At 40.4% G+C, this 21,456-nt stretch overlaps 2 protein-coding genes and 1 non-coding gene across 5 annotated transcripts; 2 read left to right on the plus strand and 1 right to left on the minus strand.

The window, feature by feature from the left end:
- Window positions 1-1,186: 1,186 nt before the first annotated feature.
- Window positions 1,187-14,020, minus strand: CARD6 (caspase recruitment domain family member 6). Of its 3 annotated transcripts, XM_047093119.1 has the most exons (5): window positions 13,975-14,014; window positions 13,302-13,375; window positions 12,147-12,338; window positions 10,497-11,054; window positions 1,187-4,371 (listed from the first exon to the last, which is right to left on the minus strand). In XM_047093119.1, exons 2-5 carry the CDS (start codon window positions 13,318-13,320, stop codon window positions 2,126-2,128), a joined length of 3,015 nt encoding a protein of 1,004 aa, XP_046949075.1. In that variant the 5' UTR covers window positions 13,321-13,375; window positions 13,975-14,014; the 3' UTR covers window positions 1,187-2,125. The 3 variants fall into 3 exon arrangements, with proteins under 3 accessions (XP_046949075.1, XP_046949074.1, XP_046949073.1); XM_047093118.1 differs by having other exon boundaries at window positions 13,302-14,020; XM_047093117.1 differs by lacking the exons at window positions 13,302-13,375; window positions 13,975-14,014 and having other exon boundaries at window positions 12,147-12,854.
- A 2,329-nt stretch (window positions 14,021-16,349) lies between these two features.
- On the plus strand, window positions 16,350-19,021 carry RPL37 (ribosomal protein L37). Its single transcript, XM_047093127.1, has 4 exons — window positions 16,350-16,505; window positions 17,128-17,263; window positions 17,506-17,590; window positions 18,906-19,021. Exons 1-4 carry the CDS (start codon window positions 16,503-16,505, stop codon window positions 18,973-18,975), a joined length of 294 nt encoding a protein of 97 aa, XP_046949083.1. The 5' UTR covers window positions 16,350-16,502; the 3' UTR covers window positions 18,976-19,021.
- Window positions 18,732-18,811, plus strand: LOC124523656 (small nucleolar RNA SNORD72). The gene has a single exon (XR_006965068.1). It is a non-coding gene; the product is annotated as a small nucleolar RNA SNORD72 (small nucleolar RNA).
- Window positions 19,022-21,456: the final 2,435 nt, after the last annotated feature.

A 21,456-nucleotide genomic window follows, 5' to 3' on the forward strand; every position in this document is an offset into this window, starting at 1 on the left:
TTCTGGTTGGCTTTGGCCAAGGGGATGCACCATCAGATCGGGTGTGGAGTAAATATTTATTCCCTGGAATCACTCCCTGTGGGTCACTGTAGCCTGCTGTCCCCCTCAACCAGCCAGACCCAAGACCCTTCCTACACAGCTCTTCTGACTGGAGAAAGCACTGACCCCCTCTCTCCCTTCAGATCGTGGGGTGACAATGTGCCTCACACTCACATCCAGTGTGCTGCCCTCTCTTTTAAACTGTTTATACCTCTTGTCCAGCCCTTTATAAATAGTCCCATTATTAAACTCTCCGAAAGGTGTCCGATTTGAATGAACCACATATGTATGGTCATGACCCAAACTGACACAGAATCTGTTGGTGACAAAGAGCCCAACAAGTTCTCTCCTCCAATAACTAATCTTGAAGAAATGTTCAGAAAAACATTTTTAAAACATCACTAATATTGCTCATTTCAAAAGTTTAAACAACAAAAAGATTATTTTCATTGAGAAGCTCCACTTTAACATCAAAGATTTTGTAGTCATGATAGTTATGCTTTTTCTCTTGAAAAGACAAATAGAAAAATCTACATGCATAGTCCCTTCTTTCCTCATCCTTTCAATAACCTTTAGAGATTTAGCACCCTCTAAATACTCAATATTAATTGCTTAAAACAGGCACAAATGAAGGATACCTATTATAGTATGAGAATGTTCTCAGAGATTAGTTATTCCTTTTTAAAGATCATTTCTTAACTATGCATCAATATGATTTTTTTCCCTTGGTGTCCTTGAAGGCAAAAAAGAAAAAAAAAAAAAAAAACCCAGGAAAGACAAGCAGGGTTATTTTAGTACTTAAAAATTAGTATTAATTTTTTAAAAATCAAAATCCAAAAACCAGAGGTCTTAATCCAATTTACAAATCTTATTATTTTATTTCTACATCTAGTGAATTTTAACATGAATCTTTAAAGTGACCTTTTAATAATATTTGATGTCATTTACAATTAAACTTTGCTTAAATATTCTAAATTTTTTTTTTAATTTTTTTTTCAACTTTTTTTTTATTTATTTTTGGGACAGAGAGAGACAGAGCATGAACAGGGGAGGGGCAGAGAGAGAGGGAGACACAGAATCGGAAACAGGCTCCAGGCTCCGAGCCATCAGCCCAGAGCCTGACGCGGGGCTCGAACTCACAGACCGCGAGATCGTGACCTGGCTGAAGTCGGACGCTTAACCGACTGCGCCACCCAGGCGCCCCTAAATATTCTAAATTTAATACATTCCTTTTACTTATCCTTCTAATTAGCAGAATTTACCTGTATGTTTAGGATAATAATGAATCCAATGAATTAAAATTGTAAATTTTGTAAATCTTAAGTTCTGTTAAACATTGCAATGCTTTTTACAAGCTTTGTAAACCTATCTTAATCTTTTCAACTTAAAAAGTCACAACTCTAAAAACTCAAGTATACATTTTAAGTTGGAATCTTGAGGACAATGTATAAGATCCTCTAATAAGCCAAATTATCTTAACTATTACAAACATTTTAAGTATAAAACATAGTCAAATCATACCCAAGTTAATGCAAAATAATTTATATCATTGGTTGTTAGTTCATTATTTCTATATGTAAGGGTCAAATGAGAGAGTTATATTATCCAAGCAAATTGGAACTATTATCACAAGTAAGTTGATTTAAACATCCCCCAAACAAACAAGGTTATCTGCTTAGTGGCTGATATTGACCACAAACTTTTGACCAAGACACCTCTGGAGCAGCCAGCATTTAGAGCAATTTTTGTTGCAACAATCAGGCAGCCTGAGCCTTATTTTATGGGGTGGTCTCAACAGCCCCATTCCTCGGATTCAGGTTATATATCACCTAATACTCAAGGTTGGATTTAGTTCATTTATTTACTCCTCGATTCTACTCTTAATTGTTTCATATTTTTCCTGTTGGAAAAAATCATTCTTACAAATGTTTTAATGATACCGTTTAGGTTGTGTATATCTTTTCTTTTTCTGTGTCATGCTAATAATAGTGGTCTCTTACCATGACTACCACTCTTCTTTAGGTTACCACATGATAGCAATGGTCTGGGTTAAGGATATGTTTCATAGGTCTCTAGAGTAAGCACTTTAATGTTTCCCAGCCTTCTTGGGCCCTGCTCTTGCATGGTATGCCTTAGCCTGTGCAGGACTAGTCTTAGATGACTTGGGTTGAGTGGCCCTGGGCTGAGAAGGTTTACACTGGGAGGACTGGGATGGGCATGGTTTGGGCTGAGTGGGTTTGGGTGGACAAGGTTTAGCGTGGGAGGGGTGGCACTCAGTGGGTTTTGTTTGAGTGGGTTTGGGTTGAGAGGGCACAGGTTGAGAGTGTTTGACCTGGGATGGCTTGGGCTGACTGGGTTTGAACTGAGAGCTGGGTAAACATTTGCTACTGGACCTTTGGAAGGCTGGATTTAAAGGCCCAACCTGTGTCTTCAGTTTGGCTCCTTGATGAGAGGCAGGCCTTAAAGGTTTTTTTGTGGCTCCTGCTGGTTGAAAGGCCTGAGGGTAAAAACCTTCAATATGGGATGTTGTTTTCATAGGTTTCCCAGGTGCCCTTGGTGGCTGTGTTCTATGGGGGTAACCTTGCTTAAGCTGTGGCTTCCCAGCTGCTTCTGCTGGCTGCAGACCCAGGGAGTGGGAGTGACCTACCTGGGAGACCACTACCCCAGACCTTTCAAGAGCTCCTGTTGTCTGTGGTCTCCTGGACCAGGCGTGTACATGCTGAGACACAGGTCTTGGTAGTCCTCCAATTGTTTTAGTCATAGGATGTCCCAAAGCAGTTCTTGAAAATTTCGTGAATCTTTCAGGTGAATAAAATCTCTGGGGCTGGAAGTACCGAAACCCAAAACTTTTACCTCGACCATAGGCCCTTGTTTTCTGAAAGGGCCAGGGACGGAACCACTTAGACCTCTGCTCTGACCAAAAGTGGGAGCCTGTAACCCAGGGGGCTTTCAAAGAAACGTGGCTAAAGTTCCCTCCAATTCTGGTTGGTAAAGGACAGTTTTCCAGACGAGGCACGAATCCTGGGAGGAGGTAGAAATTCTGGAGATTCTGGCTAGCCCCAGATTCTCCAGGCATCACAGCTGGGCTTTCACATGAGCTTTCTGACTGACTGGGTCTTTGTTGTCTCTCATCTTTAGCTGTTCCAGACAAATTTTCACTAGGGGGAGTTTGAATCCCCTGAACATTCTCAAAGTCTTGGTCTACCTGGATTCCCAACTCCCTGGCCAGGGAGCCCATGTCCTCCACAGACACACATCTGAGTGAAGAGGACATCACTTCCTGGAGAGCAGCTTGAAGACCCTCAATATTCTTCCCTCTCTCCCCAGGTGCCTCCCCCTTCCAAAACAGTAGCTGTGATGGCTTCAACTTCAGAGTCGTCTGGAAAAGCTGTGTCTCTTCACTCTCCTGGGCCTGGGGACTGAGGACAAAGTAGAATCTCTCGGTGGCAGCTTCTCCTAAAAACATTAGCAAGTCCCACTCCTTCTCACCTAGGTAGTCAGTGAAAAAAAACACAGCTGAGGAAACTTCCACCAAGAAACCAAACTGTGTCCAAAAACTTTCTAGATCTCCACGAAGGTTGGCCAGAGCAACAGGCTTTTGGAAAACACTAGGATTTTCCATTAGACCATTGCTATCAGGAAAATGCCACATTATCTCTACCAGGCCGTCAGAGATCTGCCGGGGAAACATTGAGCCAGTAAAATCCTGATGGAGAAAGATTTTGGGTGATTTTAGTTGGTCAGAGACAAGCAGTGTGTTGAGGATTCTGGACTTGGAGAAGCTACAGTATCCTAGGCGCACAAAAGAGATGACAGGCATCTTCATGAGAGTCAGGCACTTTTCTGTATCCCCTGTAGGCCCTCCTGAAGATTGTGCTGACCACTTCTTCACAATGCCCTTCATGGCCCCCAGCATTAAGATGCTTTTGTTGTTTTCTGCATCTGGCAGGAGCAGGGGAAGAGCAAACCGGCACTGATACATATTTGACATGACCTCGCGTTGCAACGAGCTGTCTGAACAGAGCATAGATGCACAAAGAACATCCAAGGGATTAATGGTTTGTATGTCTCTAATTTCCAAATTCTCTACTCCAGTCAGCAGTTCCTCTTTGTTACCCTCACCCAGAACCTTGTGTCTGAGGATTGTATCTCTGGCCGTGACATCCAGCGCTTGAACTTTCATCAGGAAATTCCAGGCTAAGTCTCCTGGAGTCTCAGGTGTCCACATACATCCTCGATCTAAGGAGAATTGTTTAACAACATCTGGCAGAAGCTTTCTGCTCCTATCCATGTTCAAACATGACAGGACATCTTTAAATACCTTTTTTCTTTCTGTAGGGAAAAAGATACTCAGTGAATGTCACATTCAGAATCTAAGCTACCTTCACTGACTTTTAAAATTAAGTGAGTAATTGACTTTTTCATTGTAAGAAGATGGAACGATACAAATATAGTGAAAGTTCCTTTTTGCCAGTCTGCCAATTCCATTTTCCTTCTAAGAGATGCCAATATGTTACATATATTTGCTTCCCGTCCTTTTTCTATGCAAGTATATAGGTAATGCATGAACACAGAGAAATATATCATTTGGTTCAGTGGATGCTATTTTATTTTTACATAAATCATATTATCCTAAACAAATGATTCTTCGACTTCGTTTCACTTAATGGTATTCTTTGCAAATTCTTCTAAGTCAGTTCATACACAGATTGACTTAATTCATTTTTAGCTAATCCATCGTACTTCATGATTTGGATGGACCATTACTTATTTAACCATTGTCTACTGATGGTCATTTAGGTTTTCCAATTTTTTGGCTAATGTTTGTATGCAATGATGAAAAACCTTGCTAATATTCCATGATATGCACACGTGTATGAGGAATTCTCTAGGATGATACTGATTTGTTTTTTTAATATTTTTTAATGTTTGTTTATTTTTCAGAGAGAGTGTGTACAGGGGAGGGGCAGAAAGAGGGAGACAGAGGATTCAAAGTAGGCTCCATGCTGTGAGCACAGAGCCAGATGCAGGGCTTGAACTCAAGAACGGTGAGATTATGACATGAGCCGAAATCAAGAGTCTGCTGCTTAACTGACTGAGCCACCCAGGCACCCCGATACTGGTTTCTTTTTCTTTCTTGCTTTCTTGCTTTCTTGCTTTCTCTTTCTCTTTCTCTTTCTTTCTGGTTTTTAATTTCTTTTTTTAACGTTTATTTATTTTTGAGAGAGAGACAGAGGATGAGTGGGGAGGGCAGAGAGAGAGACAGAGAGACAGAGAATCCGAACCAGGCTGCAGGCTCTGAGCTGTCATCACAGAGCCTGACACTGGCTCAAACTCACAAACCCCAAGATCATGACCTGAGCCAAAGCTCGACCCTTAACTGACTGAGCCACCCAGGTGCTCCTGATTTCTTTCTTAAATGTATCTCTTGTTACAGTTTGGAGAAATGAAAGATTTTATGTCCATTAAAGTTTCCTCAGAATTTATGTGCTGTACCTACTTTCTCTTAATCTCCCAATTCCTAAAATACCTCCTAACCACTTCTTGGGAATACAGAGATAGTGCTTAGAGAAAGAAGGTCAGAGAGCACTTTTTTTTACTCCTGGTAGTATTTACTCCTGGCAAACGAGCATAAGCTTCTTGGATCCCCTATAAAATTAGCCTGGTAAGAAACAACAGAAGTGAGAGAAAGGTATGGATTTCAAGGATTAACAAAGATAACTAAGAAATCCTTGGACAGTCTAAAAGTTGCTTCAAGTGGAATATGTGTTGGGCTAAGAAGGTAAGGGAGGAGTTGGGGCTAGTAAAAAGGGTTCCCAGGGGAGGCAGTGAGAGGCTAGGTTTCAGGAAAGCTTTTAGGTCCTGCTCTTGCCTATCACCTATTCTGCCTTTGGACAACAATCCTCTGTTTCTTCAGCACAAAAACTGGTACCCACACAGCCCAGGCCAAGTACTGACAAGGTAAGGACTTGTTAGTCTTTCCTGACTACTACAGAGCTCATCTGGATACCATACCCAGAAGCAACAGAGTAAACAAATATTATACAGAGCAACAATGATACAATCAACAAGCACAAAAATGGATAAAAAGAAAAAAAGTTAAGAAGCAATAATATCTAGAACCCAATATATGTTTGTAAACTTAAAATTTATGAAAATACCCCAGCTAAGGCAAAAAGAAATGATTTTAGCTGCCACCTACTGAAGGGAAATTCTTGAATTTGAGTCCAATGTATAAAGCCTTAGAACCCATGGAAGAGTAATAAAAACTTTAACATATATGTACTTGAAGTGTCAGAAAGAGAGGAGGGAACAAGTGGGACAGAAATATATATTTAGATAAATAATGGCTGAAGATTTTCCAAATTTGGTTAAAAAATTTTTTACAGATTCTGCAAATCCTAAGGGGGATAAAAACAAAGAAAATCATATCTAACTATGTAAGAGTCAACTGCTAAAAAAATTTTTTTTTAAATAAAAAAATAACACTTACAGGGAACAATGATAAAATAACTGTAGACTTAGCATCAGAAACAATGGAAGCCAAAAGACAGGAATGGCATCCATAAAGTGCTGAAGGCAGAAAACCTGTCAATCTATAATTCAATATCTAGCAAAAATATCCTTCTGGAATGAAGGCAAAATAAAAACATTTCTCAATAAGCAAAAAATAAGAGAATTTCCCACTAATGGACCTACACTAAAAGAAATTTAAAAATAGTAATAATAAATAAAAATTCTTCAGGCTAAACGGAAACATCACATTAAATCTTAGATCTTCAGGAAGAAAGGGCACAGGAAACGGTAAATATATGGGTTCCTGGCACTGGATGAACTCAATTGTAAGCTGGAAGGGAAGGGAGCTGATTGCTATAGTCTATACACAAGTTGACCTTATACAGTGCAGAGCACACAAAGCAACACCATAAGCCTTCCTGAGACTTAGATTTGACACTGTGATTTTTTTTGTCATGAAATTTAACATAACAAAAAACATAATGATGTTTCTCCTTTGAATCAGATACATTTGGATTTTTTTTTGAGTTCCTAGCTGCATAGACAAACAAATATTACAGAGGAAAAAGAGTTAGCCTCATGCCTCCAGCCAACTAGACTGGATTGGTTAGCTACTAGAATTACATTGCAAGTCAGAACTACATTATTACTGAAACTTTCCTTGACATGTTTTACTAAAGGTGTTAGATTAATTGCAAAAAATAGCCCCAATTAATGGCTTTCTGGATATATTTTGGATTTCTGCAATATTACTTTGTAAGAAGTGGTATCTGTTTTTCCCCAACTCTTGAATCTGTTTTCCCCAACTCTTGAGTATGTCACAACTGTCTTTGTGTGACATACTCTGGCCAACAGAATGTGGCAAAAGTGATGGTGTTATGGGTTGAATTGTGCTCCCCCCCCAAAAAAAAAATTGTGTTGAAGTCCCCAGTACCTCAGAATGTGGCCTTATTTGTAAACAAAATCTTTAAAGAGGTCAAATTAAAATGAGGTCATTAGGGTGAGCTCCCATGAAGTATGACTGGTGTCCTTACAAAAAGGGGAAATTTGAAAACAGAGACATGCACAGAGGGAAAGTGATTGAAGACACACAGAGAGAAGATGGGCATTTAAAGCCAGGAAATAACTGAGGCTACCAGAAACTAGAGAGTACTGGAACAGCTCTTTCCCTAATGCCTGCAGAGAGCCCTTGACCCTGCTAACACCTTGGTTTCAGACCTCTGGCCTCCATAACTATGAGACAATAAATCTCCCATTGTCCTAAGCTACCCTTGTGTAGTGCTTTCTTCAGCCCTAGGAAACTAATTCAGATGGCATGATAGTACTAAATCTAAGCCTTCTCTTCTGTCTCTTTCTCTCTCTCCCTCTTGCCTTCTCTCATACTCCTGGGTCCTCTCCATAAGAATATGCCCCATCTAGTCCGAGAATAAGTCCAGACTAGACTGTCAGAAGACGACAGACTAGTCTATAGCCAGCTGACCACAGACACATGAGAAAACTCAGGAAAGACCAGAGGAACTGCCCAGCCAACTACAGACACATGAATAATAACACACACTTATTGTTTTAAGCAACTGAATTTTGATAAGCTCTATTATTACACTAAATAACTGACATAGAAAAGAAGATCATACCAGGTAAACAGTAACATGCAAGAAACACATCATAATATTAGAATGTTACCTATAGAATAAGGGGAATGGGGAATAAAGAAAAAAGGGAATAAAAAGACATGGGGCTTTTCACAGTATAATGATGATACTATGCAGTGAATAATTAAGTCAACCCTATACAATAAGTGAAATATGTAAATAAATTTTAAAAATTAAGAATGAGGCCTAGGGCACCTGGGTGGCTCAGTCATTTAAGCATCTGACTTTTGATTTTGGCTCAGGTCTTGATCTCAGTTTGTGAGATAGAGCCCCGTGTCAGGTTCCATGCCAGCAGTGCAGAGCCTGCTTGGGATTCTCTCTCTCCCTCTCTCTCTGCCCATCCCATGCTCATGCTCATGCTCTCTCTCTCTCTCAAAATAAATAAATAAACTTAAAAAAAATGAGGCCTAAAAATGACTATGGATTGGGAAGGTATGAGGGTGGAACAAGAATTGTGTTATAAATGGAATATTACTCAGCCATTAAAAAGAATGAACTCTTGGGGTATATGGGTGGCTCAGTAGGTTAAGTGTCCGACTTCAACTCAGGTCATGATCTCGTGGTTCATGAGTTTAAGCCCCACATGGTGCTCTGTGCTGACAGCTCAAAGCCTGGAGCCTGCTTTGGATTCTGTGTCTCCCTCTCTCTCTCTTTGCCCCTCCCCCATTCATGCTCTGTCTCTCTGTCTCTCTCTCAAAAAGAAATAAACACTAAAATATTTTAATTAAAGAAAAAAGAATGAAATACTGTAATTTGCAATGACACGGATGGAGCTAGAGTGTATTATGCTAAACGAAATAAGTCATTCAGAGAAACACAAATACCATATAATTTCACTCATATGTGGAATTTAAGAAACAAAACAGATGAACATATGGGAGGGGAGAAAATAAAAAATAAAAAAGAGAGAGGGAAACAAACCACAAGAGACTCTTAACAATAGAGAACAAATTGAGTGTTGATGGAGGGAAGTGGGCAGGGGATGGGCTAGGTGGGAGATGGATATTATTAGTAGGGCACTTGTTGTAATGAGCACTGAGTGCTGAATGTAACTGATGAATCACTGAATTCTACTCCTGAAACCAATATTACATTGTATGTTAACTTACTACAATTCAAATAAAAATTTGAAAAGAAAAAAAAAAAAGAATTGTGTTGTAGGTTAAATTATGTATCCCTCAAATTCCTATGTTGAATTCCTAACCCCCAATGCCTCCGTGATATTATTTGGAAATAGGGTCATTGCAGATATAATTAGTAAAGATGAAGTATTAGGGTGAGCCCTGATCCAATATGACTAATGTCTTTATAAAAAGGGGAAATGCACCCCTAGAGAACCTAGAGACCTAGGGACCTAGAGAAATGCACCCAGGGAGACAACTATGAATGCAGACGAGAGGGATATTTTTACAAGCCAAAGAATGCCAAAGATGTCCAACAAACTGCCAGAAACTAGGAACAGATTCTTCTCTACAGCCTTCAGAAGTAACCAACCTTGATTTCAGACTTCTGGCCTCCAAACTGAGATGCCACATTTCTGTTGTTTATTGTTTAAGCTACCTCCTTTGTGGCACTTTGTTACAGCAGCAGTAGCAAACTAATACAAGGTGTGATGAGGAGGACATTACTCCTCTCCTACCTAGAACTGGATGATGGATCCCCACGATTTGGACTGAGTGTGAGACAATAGCTATGTTTCTTTCCCTTCTCTGCTCAGAAGTTGGTGATACTTATTTTCATAGACAATATCTCTCCAAATGAAGCATTTCCAACATTTTGAATTTTCATTCAGAAATATTCCAATTCAAGATACCAATATAATTTCCCTTATCAAGATGATAATTTATGACTGGATCAAGCCAAGTACCAATATTTTGGGATCTTATCCAATTATTATAAGCTCCTCTCTGATTTTCACTTCAGTAGTTAGGCCCATAATCTCCATATCCCTCTGACTGGTCACAAAGGCACTGAAATGACTTAAGAGGCTTAATTTGAGGCTTAATTTGAGCAAAGTTAGTGGTTAGCAACTTATATGTACCATGGAGGTGACTGCAGAAACCTGTAAGCTGACAGTCAGTATTTATTTTTGCTTATATTGTCCATCATTTTGTAGGGCCTAGGTCTTCCTCTCTGTCAAACCCACCCATAAGGAAATTCCAAATTAGAGAGGCATAAGGAGTTTCTGAGTAGCTGCTTTTCTGGTGCCTTTCCTTACCCCTTCTCCCCATTGTGTTGTGGAAACCTAAAAATAAGTTGTGGCCCAACTACCACATAGTATGGCCATACCTTCCATCCTTTTCTCCTCCTCCGCTGCGAATGACATACCAGTTTCGGAATCCTCATAACTCTGTTCTTCATCAGAGAACTGTGTGGTCTCTGAATATGCAGCGCCCTCTTCGCCATCATAAACACCGTGCTCTGAGTCATTATAATCCTCTTCTTCCACAGAGGTTTCTCCATCTTCAGAGTGTCCAACAGATTCAAAATATTCCTCTTTTCCTAAGTACAAAGAATCATCTGGCTCCTCGTATCTCTGTCCATCCTGTAAATACTCAATGGTTGCTGGAATTTCATATTTAACGTTCTCAACTAAATGTGGCAATATGCCTTTTGGTGTGTTGTATTCCTCCTCATTTTCCCTTGAGGACCAAGCAGCTTCCTTATAAGTAGTTTTCGTGTCCCTGAAGCACTCAGAAATTCCCATATCCAGGTGTTCTTTCTCTTTGAAGGACACTGTGATTTCAGGATTCTCGGGCTGTTTCTCTCCAGAGGAAAAAACATCTTCTGAATTCTTGCTTATCCCGATAGCTTGAAGAGGTTCTATATTCTTATGTTTTAAAAATTCTGAAAAGCACAAGAAAGTTGGGGGGGGGGGTATTTTGTTTTTTCAAATTAACAAAAAGACCTCGAAGCATCATCTCTCTTCTTTATTTCAAAACTGGAGGATAAGAATACCTAGCATCTCCCAGACAAATAACAAGTCAATTGTCATTCTTTTTCTCACTGGAAAAAAATCAGATCACATTCCTACCTTGCTCAAAAGTTTGGCTCTTCATAGCAAACTCAAAGAGTCCATGAGTGAAACAGAAAATTTGAATCCTATGAATAGTGCTGACTTGTGGATTTACTGTGACCCAAAACCAAGTCAGATTTCCTAGGGCCATTGCTGATGAAATCTGATCCTAATAATTTCTAATTGGGAAGCAAATAGCTCTAATTTGGAATAGTAAGTTCTAGAAATAATAATATCTATTTCTCTCAGCACATGGGTCTTGTCCTACATTACAGACTGTTAACATGAACCTTTTTGGCTGAACCTCTACCTCTCTAATACCTCTTGAAATAATCTTCAATATTTTTTAGATTTTTAGAAAAAGGAGCTACATCTGTCTCTGGTAGTAATGTACAGAGTCACTAAAAAATCCATTCTGGAAGAATTACTCCCTCATCTGCCACTACTTATCTTTAAACATTGAAGAATTAGCATTTGAATTGTTTCAGAAGAGTAGGCTTCTGCAGGTATTCTTATCACAGAAAAAAAATGAAGTTACTGATCCACCATATAGGTGTGCTACAAAATCATGTTTCTGATATTTCCAAAATGGCTATACTAAGTGAAAGATGCAGCATTTGGTCTTGGGGTTGTAAAATATCCATGAATTTACTTATTGAATAATAAGCAGTTTATATTAGCACTAAAAAACCGCAAGTTTTGGATACAGTTTGAACAAAAACTTATCAATCCCCTAAACCAATAAAATACATTGTTCCCTGCTTTTAAAATCCTGGACACTTTTCCCCTTTTTCATATGCTAGTGAAAATTATCTCCAGGAGAAAGACAAATGAAAACAAAAGACAATAATGTTCTTTTTTCAGGGAATCTGCCTTGTCACTCTTACTCTTACCCCCCAAAAAAGTACAGAAATCCAACTTACCGTTTTGTAAGCCACCAACAGTAGCTGACTCTGGAAAAGTACTAAGTAAACACTTGAGAAAACGCTGACAGCTCACCTCTCCCCTTTTCTGTACCAAAATTAACAGCTTTCGACTTTTCTTCAGGGGATCTGTAACATTCTCCAGAGTCTCATACTCTTCCTCAGAAATCAGCCCCCGAGAGGTTAACGAATCTAAGACAGAATCAGGATCCTGTTGGAGGATTTCAAGTAACTTTTTTCGTTCTTTTTCTATGATCTCTGAAGGAACACTCCTGGCAGCCATTGTTCCTGTGTCCTCTAGACCAGGAAATGGATTTTGAAACCGTTCCAATAGTAAATAAATACAGGTTAAAAAAAATGAAAAAGAGTAATTCTATTCAGCAAAGATTAAACAGGTCAAAGATATCTAGCATTGGAGAGGGCAAGTACAAACAAGTGGGGGGTGGGGGGTGGAGCCAGCCCTAAACCCAGCCAGGCCTGGCTCCCTATAGATTATTTATCTGCTCTTTTGCTCACTTGACTCAGTCTCATTTTGACTCAGCCCCAGTGTCAATTCCTCTGAGAAGTCTCTCCTGAAATTTAGTTTGGACTAGGTATTCCCTGCTCGGAGCTCTATTCGTGATAAGAATGAATTGATTAATTCTTTCTGGAGAGAAATCCTGCAATATGCAGCAATAAATAAATGCTGATAGATAAAAATACAAATTAAGGGGTGCCTGGGTGGCTCAGTCGGTTAAGTGTCTGACTTTTGATCTCAGCCGAGATCATGATCTCAGTTCCTGAGCCTCATGTCATCAGGTTCTGTGCTGGGCATGGAGCCTGCTTGGGATTCTCTCTCTCCCTCTCTCTGCTCCTCCCCTGCTTACACACACACACACACACACACATACACACACACACACTCTCTCAAAACATATAAACACTTTAAAAGTAAAAAATAATACAAATTTATACCTTTCAACTCAGCAATTTCACTTCTAGAAAATTTCTTAAGGAAATAATCAGACAAATGCCCAAAGATACATGTGTAAGAATCTTCATGACAGCATTATTTATAATAGCAGAAAAATTTTAAATAACCAAGATTTAAATAAAGTGGGCATTTGTGGAATAAATGTTGATACATCAACAGTGAAACAGAAAAGAACAGCTTACAAGGACGAAAGCAGGGCATCTGTCAGGCTTAGTAGAGCATGCGACTCTTGATCCCAGGATCACGATCCTGATCCCTACAGTGGGGACAGAGTTTACTTAACAAAAAATAAATACATAAATAAGTAAAAAGGATGAAGTGAGTTATACATATTGACAGCTAGTAATACCCATGATATACCATTATGAAAGATAGCAAGTTAAGATCCCATTTTTGTTTAAAAAATTAAAATGTGCATAGCATACATATATTATATGCATATGCAGATATAGATTTAAAAGAACACAGTCAGGAGAGAGATAGCCCAATGGTAACACTGGTTAACTCTGAGGATATGATGACAGGGGGATTCATACTTTCTACTTTAAACACTCCTGTTTATTTTAATATTTCATAGTTTTTGTTTTTATTAGCAGACTTCATTTTGATTTTTCTAAAAAAACTACCTGGGTGGTTTTTATTTATAGGTATGTAGTTCACAAGAACCTGAAAACAAAACAATTTAAATAACTATCAACAGGATACTGGATAAACTCTAGTGTTGCATTAACAGTATACACCATTCAAAAAGAATGACCTTCAGTGACCCAGAAGATAACCATATATTAAGGGAAAACTTTAAGTCCCAAAAGATTATACGCAGCAAGACACTCTTTTTAAAAGTTGAATGTGTACCTGGGTAGCTCAGTCAGTTGAGCGTCGACAGCTCTTGATTTCGGTTCAGGTCATGATCTCACGGTTCATGACTTTGAGCCCCATGTTGGTCTCTGTGCTGACAGTACAGAGCCTGCTTGGGCTTGGGATTCTGTGTCTCCCTTTCTCTCTGCCCCTCCCCTGGTCACAATCTCTCTCTCTCAAAAATAAACATTTTTTTTTAAAAAAATAGAAAGAAAAGTCAGCAGTAATTTCATTTACTATAGGTGGGGGGGAAAAGGAGAGCTAGTGCCAAGTTCTGGTGGTCAAGAGCCTTGGATTGTACCAGAATCATGGATGCAGTGTTTACGCAGTCTCCATCATTCTCTGCTGAAAGGCAACATGTCATAGAGCAAATACCTAGGTAGCAGCATATATCATGTTTCAGAAGTTCATTTACTCCTGACCTAAACATGGCATTTGGACAGGAACCTGGAGGTTCTGAATCGGCTTTGCAGAGCTAAGGGTTAACCTGACTAGGACCGAAATAGCATGGAATCAAGCACACCAAAAACAACTACTTTACATCAAAGAGCAAAAATATTTCACTTTCCCTGTCTACAACTGGGAGAGTAAAAAAAGAATCTCACACAGTGCCAGTCATACTGCTTTGGTTCCTCAGTGGTTGCCACCTGCCCTACCTTTTCTAATCTCACTTATTCAGACACCTGTGCTAGGCAGAATGCCACCCCCCCCCCCCGTGTCTATGTCCTTATTAACACAACCTATAAATATGTTAGGTTACATGGCAAAGGACAATTAAGGTTGCAGATGTAATTAAGGTTGCTAATCAGCTGATCTTGAGCTAAGGAAGTTATCTGGTGGGGCCAATGTAATCACAAGGGGCTGTTAAAAGATAAACTGAGGCATATTTAAATTTTGAAGAGTTTGAGCAAAAGTGAATTCTAATAGGGCAGTGTCAAACCAGAAGTGGTTAGGAGTCTCAGACTTCAAGAGCCTGGGAAAACAGAAAGTGCAGAAGCAAAGAAAGGCAAGGACTTGATTGGGTGTAACTTTAAGCCTAGTTAGTTTTAATTGGTTGTCCTTAGTGGTTTTGTGTTTGTTTTTTGTTTGGTTCGTTGTTTATTTAAGTCCTCTCTACGCCCCACTCAAGACCCTGAGACCAAGAGTCGCGTGCTCTGACTGCCAGGCACCCTCTCCTTAATGTTTTGCTTTCCCAACGTGGAGGCATTTACGGGCTTAGATTTGTTTGCTTACGTAGGTCTCCACGGCATTAGAGCCACCTCAGTGGCTGTCACTTGTGAGATATTAGCAAAGGTAATGGAATAACTGCTAGCAGAACAAAATGAACTCTAGAAATCAGACATTTAATTTGAACAGGTTAACAGTCGCTGTAGAAGTACTAGACTCTTTTCTAGGGACTGGGAATAAAAATGTTCACAGGGCAGTCTCTGTCCTCGAGATAGTGGCAGATCGGGGATGAGGGGTCAGCAGCCAAGGGATAAAGAGGAGGCCAACATTTAAGTGCCCAGACTAAACTGCAATTCCAGGAACTTTCTGCATTAGGTGCTGTTTCTTACTACGGTTCTAATAAGTTCCTACAAACTTAAGAGGCTTAAAACGAAACAAATTAGTGGTGCCTGAATGGCTCAGTCTGTTGAGCAACAAAATACTGATTTCGGTTAAGGTCATGATCCCAGAGTAGTAGGACCACGCTCCAGGTTGGGCCCTGAGCTGAGCCTGCTGGGGATTCTCTCTCTCCCTGCCTCTGCCCCTCTCCCCCACCCTCACGTGCTCTCTTAAAAAATGTTTTTTAAATAATAAAAGTGCTTAAGTACAGACTGCCAGGCCCTACCTAAAGGGGCCAAATCAGATTTCCTCACATCAGGGTGCAGGAAACTACATCTACAGGTTCCCTTGACACAATATAATTTTAGATCAAAATACTTGCCACTAATTACTACAGCTAGAAAAAAACATGATTCGCCTTTGTTTTTAGATTCGGAACCCAGCTCTTCCGAGGCCGGTCCGTGTTCTCCGTACCGCTGACGACCTCTAGGGAAGAACCGGCTCAGCCAAGAGCGTCTAGCCAGAAGCGCTAGTTTCTCCCAGCTGGGGATTCCAGTCCCATCCCGAACCCAACACCTCACGCCGGTAGCGCAGGGTCAGCACGGGCACCCCTAGGTTCCCCACTGAAATCTGCGGTGTGGCCACAACCCTGAGAACCCGAGAAAGTGGAAGAGCGGGAGCAGGCGCACAAAGAACGCAGGTCTGGCGTGAACGTTGCTCTCGGCCAAGGCGGGTCCAGCGAAGTCACGCCCATTCGGACACCAGGAAGCTGTGAGCCCTCCCGCCACCCGGCCCTGAAACCCTTATTGGCCCCGCCTGGCTCTGGATCCTCCTCTAGACCCACCCACACTGCGCTACGGGCGTTTGAGAACGGTGCACCGGTCCCGCCGGAAGTACTTTCCTGGGCGGAAGCTTCTGAGCCACCATATAGCGGAAGTGCCTTCTTTTCCGGCCTCTTTGGTCTCGGTTGCGGAAACAAGATGGTGAGTTTTTTCCAAGGGTTCATGGAATCGCCTTCCATCCTCATCCTCTGCGTTGTCCTCCTTGCCATCCTTAGGGGGCCGGCAAGGCTCCTGATAAGGGGAGCGGGTGGGCAGCAACGGGGCCAGTAGAATGGCTCCTAACTGTAACTGGGGTACTCAGTCTGCATCCGTGGAGCAGGCGCCACTCTCGGTCCCTTGCTCCCTTTGATTTTGGGGGAACTCCCACAGCCCTGTCATCGGATGAGAACTGGAAAAAGCAGCATGTTTTGGGAGTGTTTGGCTCTGTAAGCAAAGGAATTCATTGAAGGGGAGACCTGGCAGGAACTCTTAGATTTTGGGGGTCGGAATACGTAGGAAAACCATCACCTTATTTCGTCTTGCGACTTGTTTTTTCTTTTAAAAAAAACCGTAGCTGATTTCAAAATACAGCAACCCTTGTAGAATGCTTTAGGTAACGTGAAATGCTGGTAGTTAATTTAGCATTTAAAAAGTTAGAAGCTTCCGCTGCAGTTTCAGCCGTAGATTGTCTTTAAAAATCTTAAAGAGTTAATTTTCTTATCCTGAAAACATCGGAACTCATATAGAAATTATTAGATCTCCGAATCGTTCATCCCCTTTGCAGACGAAGGGGACGTCATCGTTTGGAAAGCGTCGCAATAAGACGCACACGTTGTGCCGCCGCTGTGGCTCGAAGGCCTACCACCTTCAGAAGTCGACCTGTGGCAAATGTGGCTATCCTGCCAAGCGAAAGAGAAAGTGTAAGTTGATTGATGTTTCAACACAACTGTATTAGCTGTTGGAAGGGATGTTAATAGTCTGTTTGCGTTGTACCTAAGTGGGCATGGCTTTGGGCAGTACTTGGTACTTAACGTAAAAGTGCATCTGTATGTGGACGAGGTGGATTTAAAAAACAAGGCACTTTTTAAAGTATATTGACCGACAGTGCGTACAACGTGTGTAGGAAAAACCAGTTAGAACCTGACCTGAATTTATGTTTTAGATAACTGGAGTGCCAAGGCTAAAAGAAGAAATACCACTGGGACCGGTCGAATGAGGCACCTAAAAATTGTATACCGCAGATTCAGGTACAGTTTTTGTGTTTCTATCGTAATTGGTTCTGTGAGCTTAAACAAGAACCTCTTTATCTACTGTAAACTAGGGATACTACCCTGGTTGGTGGGAATGACTCATTGGAAGGTTTTTTTTGTTTGTTTTTTTGCTGCCACTGTAAACCTCAGATCAGTTAATCTGCATTTTGTTAATCTTTCAGTGAGCAATAGTATAAGCTATAAACGTGTAGAGTGATTTGAGCTAGACTCCCTCAAATGTAATAATACCAGGGATAATCTACATCTTTCTCACCAAAATTTGTCATGACAGTAGTGGTGAATGTGGCCTGGGGTCAGGCCTTCACTTCTGTGGCTTTGAGCAAATCTGCTATAGAAAACTGTCATAGTTATTGCATTAGTATAGAATGAAAGATACCTTTCTGTCTTGTCAAAGCCAGGCTTTAGAGTTAGAATGCAGAATTTCAGCTCCAACCTGGACTTTCAGAGAAACTGCATTTTAACGGCATCTTTTAAGGTGTCTTAGGTCTCAACTAAGATCATTCTTTGTTGGAGAATCCCTGGCCTTTGCCCCCTCAATTCCAGATTTTCTAGTTTTAAAAGATAACAAGGAATTTTGAGGCTTTGTAAACACCACACGCTTACGTGTGTTTGTGTTCGTGTGCTGAGATGACCTTTCTTTGCCCTTAAAAGCATTATATAGTAGTGTGGGCTTAGTATTGAGTGGTCTGCTAGTTTAATGTCAGTTTAAGAGCATGAACTGATCAGAAGTCTTTAAAAGGGGGATAACTACAGCTGTTGCAGCATCCAGTTCATCTTAAGGATTTCAACGATTAGTCACACAATAAATGTTCTGGTTTTAAAAAATATGTGGTGTGCTAAGGTATTTTTAATTGCCTTAGTGTGTATGCATATTAAAAGTTAAGCAGTTTAGAAAATATCCGCCATTAAACCTGCTCCTTTTTTACCTTGGTTAAAGGATACTGCCCAATAGCCTAGGGACACATTTTCACAAATAACCTTAGGGCTCTTAATCTGGAAAGAAGTACTGGCCCAGTGATCAGTACAACCAAATAAATTGTTGACCTTTTTTCCAATTGCAGTTAAGTATATGCTTAAAATGGGTGATTTGATGCAGAAGTAGTAAATAAAATGTTGCAGCTTATCCATGATGTTGTAAAAATAAATGTCTGAACATATGAATTTGATACTGATTTCAGCATTCAACTGAGATAAGCTCATTTAAATCTGTATTTATCTGTATTCAATCTGAAAGTTGAAATGTAAATATTGGAGTTGCTGAAGTAATGGTTTTGTTTTTAACATTACGCAGGCATGGATTCCGTGAAGGAACAACGCCTAAACCCAAGAGGGCAGCTGTTGCAGCATCCAGTTCATCTTAAGGATTTCAACGATTAGTCACACAATAAATGTTCTGGTTTTAAAAAATATGTGGTGTGTTAAGGTATTTTTAATTGCCTTGTATCAGTGAATTACTGTAGGATTGGGGATAGGACAACTTAATATTAGAGTTACTTGTTAAGTTACTGTTCTGGGGCACTAGTTTTGACCTGGGTTGTCTTCAAGCAGACAACACTGGAAGATAATGGAAAGAAAGTATGAGTTAGCACAGCAGAGCTCATGTGACATACATGGATATTTAAAATGTTAGAGTAAATGAGAAAGCATAACTGCTTTTAGTAGCCTTTATCTGCTATAGTCTAATGATTGGAGAGTGGTCATTATTCCTATGTGATAGGATTTGGAGTACCAGTGAGAACATGAAGGACGGGTGTTGAATGAGTTTTGGAAAGGTGATGTTAGCTCATCGAGTCTCCAAAACGCTTGGTTGGTGTCTAGTATACAGGCTTATGTGTTATTTGAGGTGGCCAGCTAACTGAATACCTGAAGCTACTTGCTAGGTGGCAGTCCAAAAAACACTTGAGTGGGGTGGGTTAAGAGAAAGTCTGTAGAGCCATATGCAAACGCAGTGGATTGAATAGAAAGTAAAGGAAAGTGAAATATGTAAACGTGGATTTGTGGACAAAAGGCAATGATAAATAAGGTCCCCAGTAGAATTTTTGTAACCCTCAAATGATCATTGATCTTTCTGTGTTAAAGTGCTCTGAAATTTTTTACCATGCTTTCCCAGCTCTGGTGGTTTATTGTCCGTTATTTGAAATGTGACAAGGCCAACTTAGTTGGAGTGACAGCAGAGAAGATTAAGTGGAGCACGAGTGTTCGAACAGTCACCATAAAATAGAGTGGTCAAGTACTGTCTAACTTACAGCTTTCATTGATTGCAACTTGACCTGTGGAGGATGTTCATGATCTTCAGTGCCTCGCTAACCTTACTTTACTGCACCCTATAATGCTTTGCCAGGATACTAGCTAAGTCTTGCCCTCTTGATTTTCTCTTTAGCTCCTAATTCATACTTCAGATCACAGCTTACAGTCAGTTGTACAGGAGCCCCTGCTGATAGAAACCGATATTGGGCTTCCTGACACAAGATCTGAAATGACAGAGCTCTGTACTTTAGGGATCTATTAAGAGTATGGTTCCTGGAGCTTGGCTGCCATTTGTTAGTGTGATTTTCCTAACTTCAGTGCCTCTGCTCACTGGTAAACTAGAAGGCTAATGGTAACTTTCATGTGTTTGTGAGCACAGTCAAATAGTTAAGCAAAGGTGCTTTTACAGTAGACAACTGAATAATTAGGTTCAAGTTTATGAAATTGCTTTTGATCTAAAAACAGGTGGTCCTTGAACAACCAGGTTTGAACTGTCTCAATAAATGCAGTATAGCACTACAGACATCTTCCTGATGATTTCTTCACATTATATCTAGCTTGACTGTAAGAATATGGTGTATGATACATATATAAAATGCATGTTGACTGTTAACTAGTAAAGCTTCCAGTCCATTGTTAAGTTTGGGGGGAATTGAATTTACACGTGGATTTTTGACTGCATGGTACGTTTGCATGCTAACCCTCCATCGTTCAAGGCTTAGCTATACTTTGGCTTGAGAGAACTGAACTGAAATAATCTGACTTGATTGCAAAGTCTTTCTGAAATCTTCCAGTGTTACTACTAGTTGGTTCCTGAATGATGGAGGGACCCATTAAGATAGGTAATGGCCAGTATAGAATAACTAGGCTTTGAGGCAAATGAGCACTGACCTGAAGACCTGTGGAATTAACTGAATACTAGGTCAGGAAAAGCATTGGTGCAAAGGGGAAGGGGGTGTGGGGACTGGTGGGCAGGGATGCATTAACAAAGGCCTGTGTGTTGGAGTATAAGGTGAGCTTACTTCATTTGCCAATGCGTGTGACCCTTAGCACAGAGTAAGTTTTGAAAACTACTCTGGCTCCGTGGTAATTCTCCCCACAGACCATGGAAGGCACATGGACCAAATGAAACCGCTCTGATGAATTAGAAGTGATTTTAAAGCCCAGGGAGAAGCAATGGGAAAGAGATGGGGCTGGGTTGGCACATTCTGAAGAGTGCAAACAGGTGTATTCAGTTGAGTCAGTTTGCAGAAGTTCATGTCTGATGAATTGGATGATATCCTGAGGATTGGTTGAGGTTTGGGCAGTAGGTCCCAGTCTGACAAAAGATGCCCCACTTAATTCTATTGAGACAGTAAAAGGGACACCTGAGCCACCTAATCACCTTACTGAACTGCTGAGGAATTTGTGTTTCTTGGGCAGAGGCTACTCAGGACCAGATGAGTATCACCAACGTGTGGCTGAAATGAGAACCAGAAATACTGAGTGCCTTGTGTCATGTATTATTTACTTGGTCCTTTAATCACAGATAGTGTGGTTTGTCAAGAGAGGGAAGAATCTAGAGGTGTAAGTAAGCTGTGAGCAGATGAAGAAAA

This window comes from Lynx rufus, unplaced genomic scaffold (assembly GCF_022079265.1).
Source record: "Lynx rufus isolate CCGP_SWC_20201006 ecotype Redwood Valley unplaced genomic scaffold, mLynRuf1.p SCAF_1, whole genome shotgun sequence".
Lineage (NCBI taxonomy): Eukaryota > Metazoa > Chordata > Mammalia > Carnivora > Felidae > Lynx > Lynx rufus.